Below are 11,866 nucleotides of genomic sequence, written 5' to 3' on the forward strand. Positions count from 1 at the left end.
CCCGCTGTTGTTTCAGTCCAGGTGAACTTTGGTTCGGGTTTACCTGTTGCTTTACCTGGCGATCACCTGGAGGGGGCGTGCCAGGTGTGTTGTTAAGCATGAGAATATTTTAAGACTTGTAGCGGTAAATGTTTTGAAATGTTGTGATACATACAGAATGGAGGATCTACTGTCGTGTTTGTCATTAAGTGATCTGTCGTTCCAGGCAAGTAACCGTTTGTTTACGTAATCGTTTTGACACTTGCAACGTTAAGTTATTTACTTGTCATGTTGTGATTTCAGTTTTCAAGAAGAGAGCATTTATTACCACTGGATGTTTTTGCTGGACAGCTGTGGACATGTCAATATCTATGGCTGCACTGAAGCAGCTCCTATCTCGGACCAACACCCTCTGGAAACCGGGTAAGCCATGAAGTCGGTGTATGTAATTAAAACCAATTCCTTAGGACTATTCCATTTCAATCTCTTGGGGGGGGGGGGGTCAGCAGTATCAAAATCAAAACGATGAAGGAGACCGTCATAGCATTCTGATAGCTGGAACGATGGTGGATAAAATATCAATTGAAAACATGTGACAAAAATTCCCGTCTCCGGGCTTAAGTAGTTTGGCCAACAGGGATATGGCAACAAAGAGTGAAAAAAAAACTAGAGTTCGGCGACCTCATACCTCCATGAAAGAGATTTTATGAAAAACATTACTCAGTTGCGTAATTTATGCCCGGTGACGTTTGCATTCAACTACTAGTAACATTAACACATGTAAAAAATAGTAGTGGAAATTCTCCAGTCTTTCATGGCAGCAATGTGCCAGTGTATTGTAACTCTCGACTGTGATACCACTGCCCCTTTTACACCAAACACACCATGTTTACGTTGTACTTACACATTAACTTGGGGTGACACAGATTTTTGGCTCAGCAAATATGCTATTTTAGCTCTGTATACATTGATATCATTAAAGTAATTATGGTCATGTGCTGTGGTACCAGAAGGAAAATCCAATATATATTGACTTGAAAGTACTTTTTAGTGAATCTGATTTGCTATTTGGTAAATGTGAAAATTGCTTAAAGATATGAAGCATACCTATAAGTTGGAATAACAACCATGCATGTGTAGGCATTGCCCATGAAGACTTCTGATCAGTTTACAAGCCCCTAATTTCTAACACAGCCTGTCTTAGGAGCCTCGGCTTCTTACTATTGGTGCCCAAAAAAAGTCAGTAAGGTAAGGTTTCTTCAACAGAATCGAGAGTAGGTACCAACTCTTGATTGTGTTGAAGAAACCTTACAATCAAGTCAGCCATAGTATATCTCCTTGCCTGTCTGAATGCAACAGCAAAAGAATTAGTTAGTTTTAGGAAAATTTGTGTTTCTGATAACGGTCACGTTGCGTTTAATTGCACAGCCTATTCGACAACATATTTTGTGCAATTATCCAGCTGGTGTGATAATGTGAAGTTATCCAGCTGGACCGCACCGGTTTGGGATTTGGCAATTAACAGAAGTGTGCATTAATCTATTACGCAATTAACTGGCTCCTATTGTATCTTTTTCCTCGACTGCAGCAGCCAGGTGCCTGGCCCAATCCGCACAACAGAAGCTGTTACCAGACGACTATGACTACGATGGACCACATGTTGTTACACAGGTTCCAGGGCCTCGCTCAAAGGTCACACAACCTTCAGATCTAAGGAAAAATATATCTGAGATGAATAGATACAATTACTGCCTAATGAATAGCATATGGTACATCAATTTAATAGTGGCCAGGATTTAATAGGAATCATAGATAACCTTGTGGGGAAAAAGAGGACCTATAATTAAATCAGTACCACTGACGAATTTGGTTTTTGCTACAGATGCTGCTGAAGTCCTTGGACAACATTCAGGTGAAATGAATAAAGCTCAACTTTGATGAATTCCTGCATTTGTGAACATCAAATTCCATTGATTTTCGATATTTCGATATATTTTCGACCATCCACTGATATTTCTGACTTTTAGGACATTACAGTTGCGTATAAATCTAATAATTTGCTAATTATTTAATATCCAACGACTTGTTTTCAGAACACGGAGGCGGTTCAGTTCTTCTGTGACTTCAAGAAGAGCAGAGGAAACTGGCTGGTGGATGCTGACGGCAACCGTCTTCTGGATGTGTACATGCAGATAGCCTCTCTACCGCTGGGTATCTTTATGCCTTTGTGAATAATGAATGAATAAAGACCTTAATTGTACATTTTTGCCCAACGAGTCAGTCCAACCGAGATAAGCACAGATCACAAAAAGACAAAACATTTAACTGTTATACATGTTTCAAGTACAAAATATTGCTATAGGGCCTAAAGTAAAACCCTGTACAGAATTTGAATCCAATGACTAGATATACCCAGCGAAGATGATATCCAACAGGGTTGCTACATTGAATAGTAAATTAGGCCTCTAAATGTAATGTAAAACTACATTCTTCTAGCACATTCAGTCAAGTGTTAGCTAAATGAGAGTTATGTTCTTAAGTTCAACAAACAGATAGATTCGTGACTGTTTTTCTACAATGCCATGTAGGTCCAGGATATCCAGATACAAACTTTTTACATTCTAGGCTACAACCACCCTGCCGTTGTTTCGGCTCTTACTGACGAAAACAACCTGGTGAGTCTTCTTTTCATCATTCATGTCACAAAGTTTAAGTAGTATGTAACAAATCAACATTTGTATGCATCTTTCATGCCAGGATATGTTGAGCTTTCATTTCTATACTAGGTTATGCTGACACCACAAACAACTGTGGAACACTAGTACTTTAAAACCGGAAATGTACATGCATGTACACATATTATGTTGCAACACTACATGCATTATAATTCACCATTATAGAAGAAACGCTATTCAGGATTTTATCTATGTTTATCCAGAGTGCATTTGTGAACCGTCCTGCGCTGGGAGTACTACCCCCTGTTGACTTTCCTGACACTTTGCAGAAGCTTTTGCAGGTAAGCATTCTTGAGAATTCTAAATGCAAGAGCTGACAGCGGCGGGGTTACTACCGGGTAGTACACGTATCAGACGTCAGGAAATTGTTTTCTGTGGTTGTGGGAATCCAGTAGCAATCAGTGTACAGTCAAACTTGCTGTATACTACAGGATTCTTCATGCTTTGGTCATTGGGAAAATAATCTATGGGACCCCCAAAAGTTCCCACTAAAGACAGATGGTCACTTGTAAAGGCTTACTGTAGCTGTATAAATCATGGTTAGTTGGATTAAGTCTGTGAAGACAGTGTGCACAGTATTCTTCCCATCACAGTAATTCTTACGTTCCACAGGATATATTTCACATGTATCTTGATTGCTATTTTCACCAGATAATTGCTTTTTTGTTGGACCCTCCATTTGGTGTACACGCTAACAAAAACGATGACTTGTCCGTGCCAATTTACCTGACATGACCTTCCCAACCAACAGGTGGCTCCACCGGGGTTCTGTCAGGTGCAGACAATGGCGTGTGGCACCTGCGCTAATGAGAATGCTTTCAAGGCTGTCTTCTTCTGGTACAGGGTAAGGATAATTGATTGCCTCTGTTCTCCAATTTCAGAATTCCCAATTGGGGCTGCCTAAAGTCAAGAGTCAATGAGCAATTACCATGGCCTACTGTTCCTACTGTAACTGTCATGGTAATTTTTTTACCCCAGTACTCACCATGTTTTATGTTGAATAAACCTTCATGAGTAGTACTCCAGCCTTCTGACTGTACATTAATCACTCCAGTTAACTTCAAATTTCCAAAAACAATGAAAATAGTTAAAACACACGTACAAATCTCCATAATGAGTGTACATGTAAGGTATAATGCATGATTGTCACTTTGCTCATAGTCCAAATAGAGATCATTGCATATAGAAAACACGGAATGATTTTGCCTTGGAATCCACATTTGAAGCCTTAAAGTTTGTATGCTCTCAAATTTTGGCTGCTAGTAGCCTTAAAGAAAAATTGCAAATATGAATAGCAATGTATAGTCATGTACTGTAAATGCATTAAAGTTAAACTTTGTGGAGTATAGTCACTGTTTTTGCATTGAACATATAACTGAAAACTGAAAACGACAGCAGAAATTTTTGTCTGCCTGCCAACCGCCCTGTCTACGTGCTAGTACACACGTACACATACGTCCTATGATATAGGGTACAGTATCATATTGTGTCACAGGTGCCAGTTCTGTCCATCTGTACACCCTCTAAGTAGGTGGTTTCCAACTGGCCGTTCCTATAAATGTGGCACCTGTGTGTGGCAGTATTATTTCCATTAGTATTTGATTATAGTGCTATTGCAAACACTCAATCGTCTCCTTTCTGCAGAATTAAAACACTGCATATATAGTAACTTCAATCCATTTTCAGTAACTGATACTGCATGCATGCCATGTTTTAACACCATTTGTCTTAAAATGTTTCCTAGGCTAGACAGAGAGGCAGTCTAATCCCCACAGAAGAAGAACTGGAGTCGTGTATGAGACATGAAGTGAGTAACTTCTGAGCCAAACTTCAAGGATTTGCATCAAAAACTTTTGACTTGAAATAAAAACTGAGGAAACCAAAAACATGTAAATCTTGCCAGCATGGCCAGATGGTGTCCTGATTAATTTTCTCAAAGTGGATAAACCTTCAGCATCCCAAGTTAAATTACCAGACTGTGTTGCTTCCCAAGCATAATGCCTAAAGCAATTAGCATCATGCTGATGCTGATGACTTTTGGCAGAATGACTCTAATGTACCTTAATTCATGCAGATTTAAAAGAATATACGTGAAGTGTAAGTTTACATGGTTTGCATGTATATCATTCACTTCTACTATGTACAAAATGTATTTGCAGGAGCCAGGTAGCCCAAATTTGACCATACTTGGCTTTGAAGGTGGATTCCATGGCAGAACCATAGGTATATAGTCAAGTCATACAAGTTCTCTTTTTAAAAGATTGAATTTTTTTAATGACAGTAACACATTGTGATCATCATTATTCCTGAACGTAGATGATTAATCAGTTCAGTTCAGATCATCCTCTTTTTGGAGGTGACACCAGTGTCTCCACTCTCCACCATTAATACAAGCCCAAAACTGAAGAAAAATCACAACAAATAAACTGACAAAACTATGCCACCGTACCACTACATAAAACCCGGGAGTTCCTTCCAAATTACTCCTTAGGAAAGGTAACTTCAGAACCAACTCCCTGTGCCTGGGAAAAGTTCTCTTTGCATGACATTGAGTAAACCTCTATCTGGAATACATGAGGACACACTGTAGATGATCAGATGAATCTACATCCCTAAGACAATAAGAAAGAAAATATCTTTAAATACATGTAATTGTTTTGCTGTACCACATGCAGGGTATTGTAATGTCATTCCTTAGCCTCCAATTTACCATGTTATCCCCTTTAATAAGAAGTATCTAATTTTTATCTGCAGACAGGATCATAGTAATTATCACAATTAGATCAAGGACGTCCTAGATAGATACCTCCTTGATTAGAAGTAATCATATGATTATATCCCTTTTATCTCATAATAGCTGCAAGAATCAATAGACGCAAATTGCAAATTGTCAATCAAAAGACAGGAAACAGGAAAAAAACTGTAATGCTAGTTTTATTAATACCTTTATCCACAGGGTAACCTTGGGGATACCAAGTTGAAGGACTTTTATTTTGAAAATGTTGCAGCTTGAAAGCACCATCCGTTGACTTGGTATCCCTTAAAATACCCTATTTTATTAAAACTACGGATAAAGGCTACCCCACAGATAAAGGTACACCGGCGTTACCTATGACATGGTGTTGGTGTGCTTGCAGGTTGCTTGAGTAGTTCCCACTCAGCACCCCTCCACAAGGTGGACATGCCGGTACTGGACTGGCCCATCGCACCTTTCCCTGTCACCAAGCATCCTTTAGATGTGAACGCACAGGAAAATAGGCTGGAGGAGGAGAGGTGTCTGGACAAGGTATCTGTTTCAGCCACACCCAAGAATCACCAGAATGAAAAATAAATAGTAAGGGTACGCTCTGCTGTGAACAGAATGCAAATCTTTATGTCCCATGGCCACGCTTGCATGTCAGGCTACACGTTATTACATGCAGTGCCAGTGCAAACACGAGAGGATGTGTGTTGCTAGAGAACAGACTTGTACTGAAAGTCTTACATGAGACATTGGGGGTAGGCCAGCAGAATCTGGATATTGAGGGCAATGAGGATAGGTGAATGTGGCACAAACTAACTAAGGTTGAGAATGCTCCTTTAGCGTTGATCAGGGCACAGAGAGAGAGAACGAGAGAGAGAGAGGGGGGAGAGGGAGAGAGAGAGGGGGGAGGGAGAGAGAGAGGGAGAGAGAGGGGGGGAGAGGGAGGTTCGCCAACCAAAATACGAAATGATGCGCCACTCAGGATCTGTGATCCCATGCAACCAAAAAAATGGCCTCAAGCTGACCAAATGACATTTGATGATGATTGAAAGTTTATACCACCAGGTGTACTACAGGTAAATGCAATTAAATCCATTAGGGCTTCTTCATACCCTGTCATTAAGTAAGCTGTATATATATAAATATATATATATCAATCATGAGGAAAAAAAATTGTAACATCATATTACACAAGCAAGCAAAACTTGTAAGAATTTCTGCTGCAGTACCACAGGCAGCCACTAGGTGGTCAACCATAGAACTTGTCCTTTGTTTTGCCAACACCTACCTAAACACCAAAAATATATGTAAGAAAGATCCATTGCCCAAGTATCTTGAGCTATGCTGGCCATAAACACTTAAGCAATACCAATCTTATTCTGCCTTTTCATGGCTATCTGATTTGTACAAATAATTTTGTGACCTTTTTGCTAAGAATTGTTCATTATATCTTTAAAAAGTGTAAAACCATATTTTCCAGGTGTTTCAGTTGATGCAAGAGTACAAGAACAAGGGCCGACCGGTAGCTGGGGTAGTGGTGGAGCCCATCCAGTCTGAAGGGGGGGATCGCCATGCCTCCAACAGCTTCTTTAGACAGCTGCGGAAACTAGCAAAGGAGGTGAGGATCTGAGTTATTCATCATCTTTTTTTTTTCATCAGTACTATGGTGGGAAACTAGCTAAGGAGGTGAGGATCGGAGTTATTCATCTATGTCCACTACAGAACGGGTCGGCCTTTGTTGTTGATGAGGTACAGACTGGGGCAGATCTGACGGGGAAGATGTAAACCTAACGTACTTTTGCCAGTTTGATTCGAATTCACAACAAATTTGAAAATTGACATTTTTGTTTAATATCCACTACAGAATGGGTCGGCCTTTGTTGTTGATGAGGTACAAAATGTACAGACTGGAGCAGGTCTGACAGGGAAGATGTAAACCTAACGTTATTCTGTACTTTTGCCAGTTTGATTTCAAAATGTAAATTGAAAATTGCCATGATTGTTTGATGTCCACCACAGAACGGGTCAGCCTTTGCTGTTGACGAGGTACAGCAGGCCTGACAGGGAAGATGTAACCCTAACTTTACTGTACTTCTGCCAGTTTGATTTCAGAATATAAATTGAAAATGGTCATAATTGATTGTTGTTTGATGTCCACCACAGAATGGGTCGACCTATGTGGTTGATGAAGGGCAGACTGGGGCAGGTCTGACGGGGAAGATCAAACCCTAACGTTATACTGTACTTTTGCCAGTTTGATTTCAAAATGTAAATTGAAAATTGCCATGATTGCCATGTCTACTACAGAACGGGTCGGCCTTTGTTGGTGATGAGGTACAAAATGTACAGACTGGAGCAGGTCTGACAGCCTGAGGGAAGATGTATCCCTAACGTTATTCTGTACTTCTGACAAATTGAAAATGGTCACAATTGATTGTTGTTTTATGTCCACCACAGAACGGGTCGGCCTTTGTTGTTGACGAGGTACAGGTCTGACAGGAAATATGTAACCCTAACGTTACTGTGGAAATATGTAACCCTAACGTTACTGATACTGTACTTCTGCCGGTTTGAATTTACAATCATTGAAAATTACCATTGCTATTTTATGTCCACCACAGAATAGGTCAGCCTTTGTTGTTGATGAGGTGCAGACTGGGGCGGGTCTGACAGGGAAGATGTGGGCACACGAGCACTGGGGCCTGGAGGAGTCTCCGGACATCGTCACCTTCTCCAAGAAGATGGTGATCGGAGGGCTGTACTTCAAGGAGGAGTTCAGGCCAAAAGGGGTGCGTTAAGCTTAAATTCACATAGAACATTATTGGTAGCAGGCACAAGGCTGAGGATCTCATTTTGTAGCTGTGTTGAACTTGAGACTGAATCAAAAGAAGACTCATGTAATACAGTGAAGTTTCCAGCATCCATATGAACTTTGTGAACGGTATAACAGTTACATGTATAAACAGCATATGCAATCATGCATTTGCTGCAAAGGTAATTTTGCAACTTTTGTAAGAAGCGGTGAATGCTTTTGGGAACAATTCTCCCCGTGAGAGCCTGAACTGTATAAGAACTTGAAAGTTACCATTTTGAAAATTAGATTGCTGGTGTTCGATAATATGTACATGTATCTAGTGTCTGATGAGTATAGGAGTCTGATGGAAGGTGCATCAGACATGAACCATGCCAAACAACCAAACTCATCTGTGAAACCTGCGGAAAGTATTGCATAAGCACAGCTGGGCTAGTTGCCAGAAGTGGTGGCCATTGGCGCCGGACAGATTGTCCAGGCGATTGTCTAGCAGAATGTAAAGGACTTTTATAATGTTGTTGTATGTATAGTAAGGCCAGTGACTGAATTCTAGGCTTGCTTTGTCCTATGTTTGCCTCCAGTAAACATGCACATGTACAATGTAAGAGACAATCATTGTCATTTTAATTATGTATTTATTGCCATTCTTGTTTAAAGAGGGGAACAAGGGCTCTGTGGCCCCTTGCCTGACCATGTGCCTTTTCCCCTGGAGAGCAGATCCTCTGGCAAATTAACATTAAATTCTTATTGACTATGGAGGGATGCTATGGGGTCAGTGTGGCCAGTCTTTTTTAAATGCGCGTACACATGTATGTCATCCTTAAAATTAAGTCAATTATTAAAAGAACACTAAAAGAAGTTTTTCTATTTCTTGCACAAACTAGGCCATGCGGATCATGAACACATGGCTGGGAGATCCTGCCAAGCTGGTGATTTTGGAAGCAGTGTTGAACGTGATTCAACAAGATCGGCTGTTGGACAACATGACAGAGACTGGACAGGTGATCTTACAAGGACTGGAGAAAATACAGGTGAGTCACAAGACCATCATGTCTGATCACACCTGATTATATGTACTGGGTACTTTCCATGTTTCCTAATCATTAGTATCCAAAAAAACTTTCATTATTCACAATGTACACTTGCTGCTTATTGTGGTTCATGATGTTATCACTCTCATATATTTTGGAAAATAAGATAATTTGAAAGACATATAAGACAATAATTACAATGGCATTCTAAAACTAATTGTAGTTGTTGCAGGATAAGAATTAAAAAATTTGGTAGGAAAAGCTAATGAATACCCAACAGTAAATGTTATAGGTTATATAATGTTATATTTTAATAGTACAGATTGATACACTACAGTCTGAAAGGTCTAGGTCTAGGTCTGCCGTTACTAATATGTAGAAGTAATCATAAAAGTCAGCACTGTCATAAAAGTCAACAAATATAGTTACTGTACTGTAAATGTATCCATTCTCAGGACAAACATGCTGAAGTTTTCTCTAATGCTCGTGGAAGAGGGGCCTTCTGTGCTGTTGACTTCCCAAACACTTCGACCAGAGACAGAGCTGTAGCAACACTAAGGAACAAAGGTAAGTCTTGAATATGAAGCCTTGTGAGTCTAAGACTTAAATGGTACTATAACTATAATGCCACCACCTTTGGTCAAAAGTAACTGCCTACTATTCTTCCTAGTACATGACTCCTAGTATTACCCGGTAGTTTCTTCTTGAGGGTGTCCACGCCCACTTGTGTTGGTGTCTCATTGTGTGTGTGAAGAGTATGAATGCATCAAGAGGGAGTACTGTGTATAGGGGTGATGCAAAAACTAGTACTATTAGTTTCTTCTTGAGGGAAAACTTACTACATGTATGATAGTTATTGCAGAAAGTTCATGGTTGGCTGAAGATTATTTCTGTACCCCAGATGATGTCAGTGTGATTGCCTTCATGATTGTCTATTTTCTGCAAGAGAAGGAACTCATATAGGCCACACCTATGAGAGGCAGCTACAGCTTTCATAATACCTTTGGTGTTTGACACCTTCGCAGTAGATTGTCGAAAACTGATGTCAAGGTCCCAAATAGTGAAAAGCCCCAAAGCAAAAGTAATCCCAGAATCAATCTACTCCCTTGGTTCTCTGATATTTGATAATTCAAAAAGAGAGAAGCCAATAAGCCAATAAGAAAGAATTGGCCTTGAAGAAACATGTGAGTCCACCCACAATTACTCCAGCAATACGTTTGCTCCAAGGCACAAACCTGACAAGAGAATTGCAAGATGAGATCTATCGGGATGAAAAACAGACTTCAGTTGAAACTACTCAAGAAGCACACTTTGTTGTGTGAAATTGTTAAAATATTTCATCAAAAGAACCTGATTACATGTTTTGAATTCATGTTATCCCTGGATCCCATGGATCAGCAATATTCTGTCCAATCTGAACACTATGAAATTTAGTTGATGTGTCCAGTGCTTGAAATACCCACCTGCAAATGCAACTGCATTTTGCTTGGCGAAACTTAATTTTAAACCCTGATAGCGCAGTGCGCAACCTGAAATTTTGCAATTGGAATGCCACTAACCCCACACCTAGGTGCATAAAATCTTGAATTTATTTCTTGATCAGATAAAACATTTTATCCATGTACATGTAACTGGAGGAAATAATAATGGATACTGTAAATGCAAAAATTTTGGCAGTGGTTTTATGTGCGCGTTTTTTGCGTTGCAAATTTACCGCAAACTTAAAACCACCGTGAAAATTTTTCCATGGCATTAAGTGCAGTGCATGGTGCTACCGCGAACTTAAAACCACCGCAAACCGTCCTTTTGCCGCTATCGCGAAATTAAATCCCCGGGAATTTAAATGCATTTACAGTATTAAGTAGCTGATTTTAAGAAAGTAACAACTTTAAAGAGGGACAACCTGAAATGTTGATGGCGCAACCTGCCAGGACAAGATGGCTAAAAGAAATATTTCGATCACTGTGTGGCTTTAGTTTAACTTTAATGCTCTACATTCAATATCTGATAAAGGCCCTATGGTTTGCAGGTGTGCAGTGTGCAGGCTGTGGAGCGAAGGCTCTTCGGATCCGACCAGCGCTCATCTTCCAGCCGCACCACGCCAGAATGTTCCTGGACATCCTGGAGGACACAGCACTGGAGCTGAAGTCACTGGGGACGTGATTCTCCCAACTTCATCATCGAAACTAACTTTTCAGTCTTTTGGTAACTGTTATTCAGTCCTTTACGTGGATAAGCCAAGGGCACACAATACAATACTAGTACCCTAAAACAGTCTCCACTTTAAGTCTGGAATTCCATTTTCCCCATTTCGACAAGTGCTAATATTTTCAGGATAAAAGCACTTGGTCCAAAGCTTTTACAGATGATTGATAAGTGAAATATGATAATAACTTTCTAACACTGTTCTAAGTATGTGATCTCATCACCATATCTAACTACACAATACCCTGCAACAACATCCTAAATGGTACACGTATACAATGTACGTGGATATGTGTCCGTCCATTACAAGGAAACTTGTATATCATTTTCTCATTAAAGAATACCATCACACTGCATCCTA

General features: G+C 40.0%; 1 protein-coding gene across 1 annotated transcript; it reads left to right on the top strand.

Moving 5' to 3' along the window:
* The first annotated feature begins 15 nt into the window (after window positions 1-15).
* LOC118428881 (4-aminobutyrate aminotransferase, mitochondrial-like) lies at window positions 16-11,866 on the top strand. The gene is made up of 16 exons (XM_035839126.1): window positions 16-84; window positions 283-402; window positions 1,568-1,671; window positions 1,862-1,891; window positions 2,073-2,190; window positions 2,605-2,654; window positions 2,918-2,995; window positions 3,466-3,558; window positions 4,459-4,521; window positions 4,874-4,937; window positions 5,852-6,000; window positions 6,938-7,075; window positions 8,079-8,246; window positions 9,154-9,300; window positions 9,756-9,867; window positions 11,330-11,866. Exons 2-16 carry the CDS (start codon window positions 339-341, stop codon window positions 11,461-11,463), a joined length of 1,512 nt encoding a protein of 503 aa, XP_035695019.1. The 5' UTR covers window positions 16-84; window positions 283-338; the 3' UTR covers window positions 11,464-11,866.

Source organism: Branchiostoma floridae, chromosome 13, assembly GCF_000003815.2.
Source record: "Branchiostoma floridae strain S238N-H82 chromosome 13, Bfl_VNyyK, whole genome shotgun sequence".
In the NCBI taxonomy this organism is placed as follows: domain Eukaryota; kingdom Metazoa; phylum Chordata; class Leptocardii; order Amphioxiformes; family Branchiostomatidae; genus Branchiostoma; species Branchiostoma floridae.

Excerpts from the sequence above, each read along its gene's own strand:
- LOC118428881 (XM_035839126.1), top strand. The coding sequence starts at position 339 with ATGTCAATATCTATGGCTGCACTGAAGCAGCTCCTATCTCGGACCAAC. Across the intron at positions 2,191-2,604 it reads GATAGCCTCTCTACCGCTGG|GCTACAACCACCCTGCCGTT; the intron begins GTATCTTTATGC and ends TTTACATTCTAG. Across the intron at positions 9,868-11,329 it reads AGCAACACTAAGGAACAAAG|GTGTGCAGTGTGCAGGCTGT; the intron begins GTAAGTCTTGAA and ends TATGGTTTGCAG.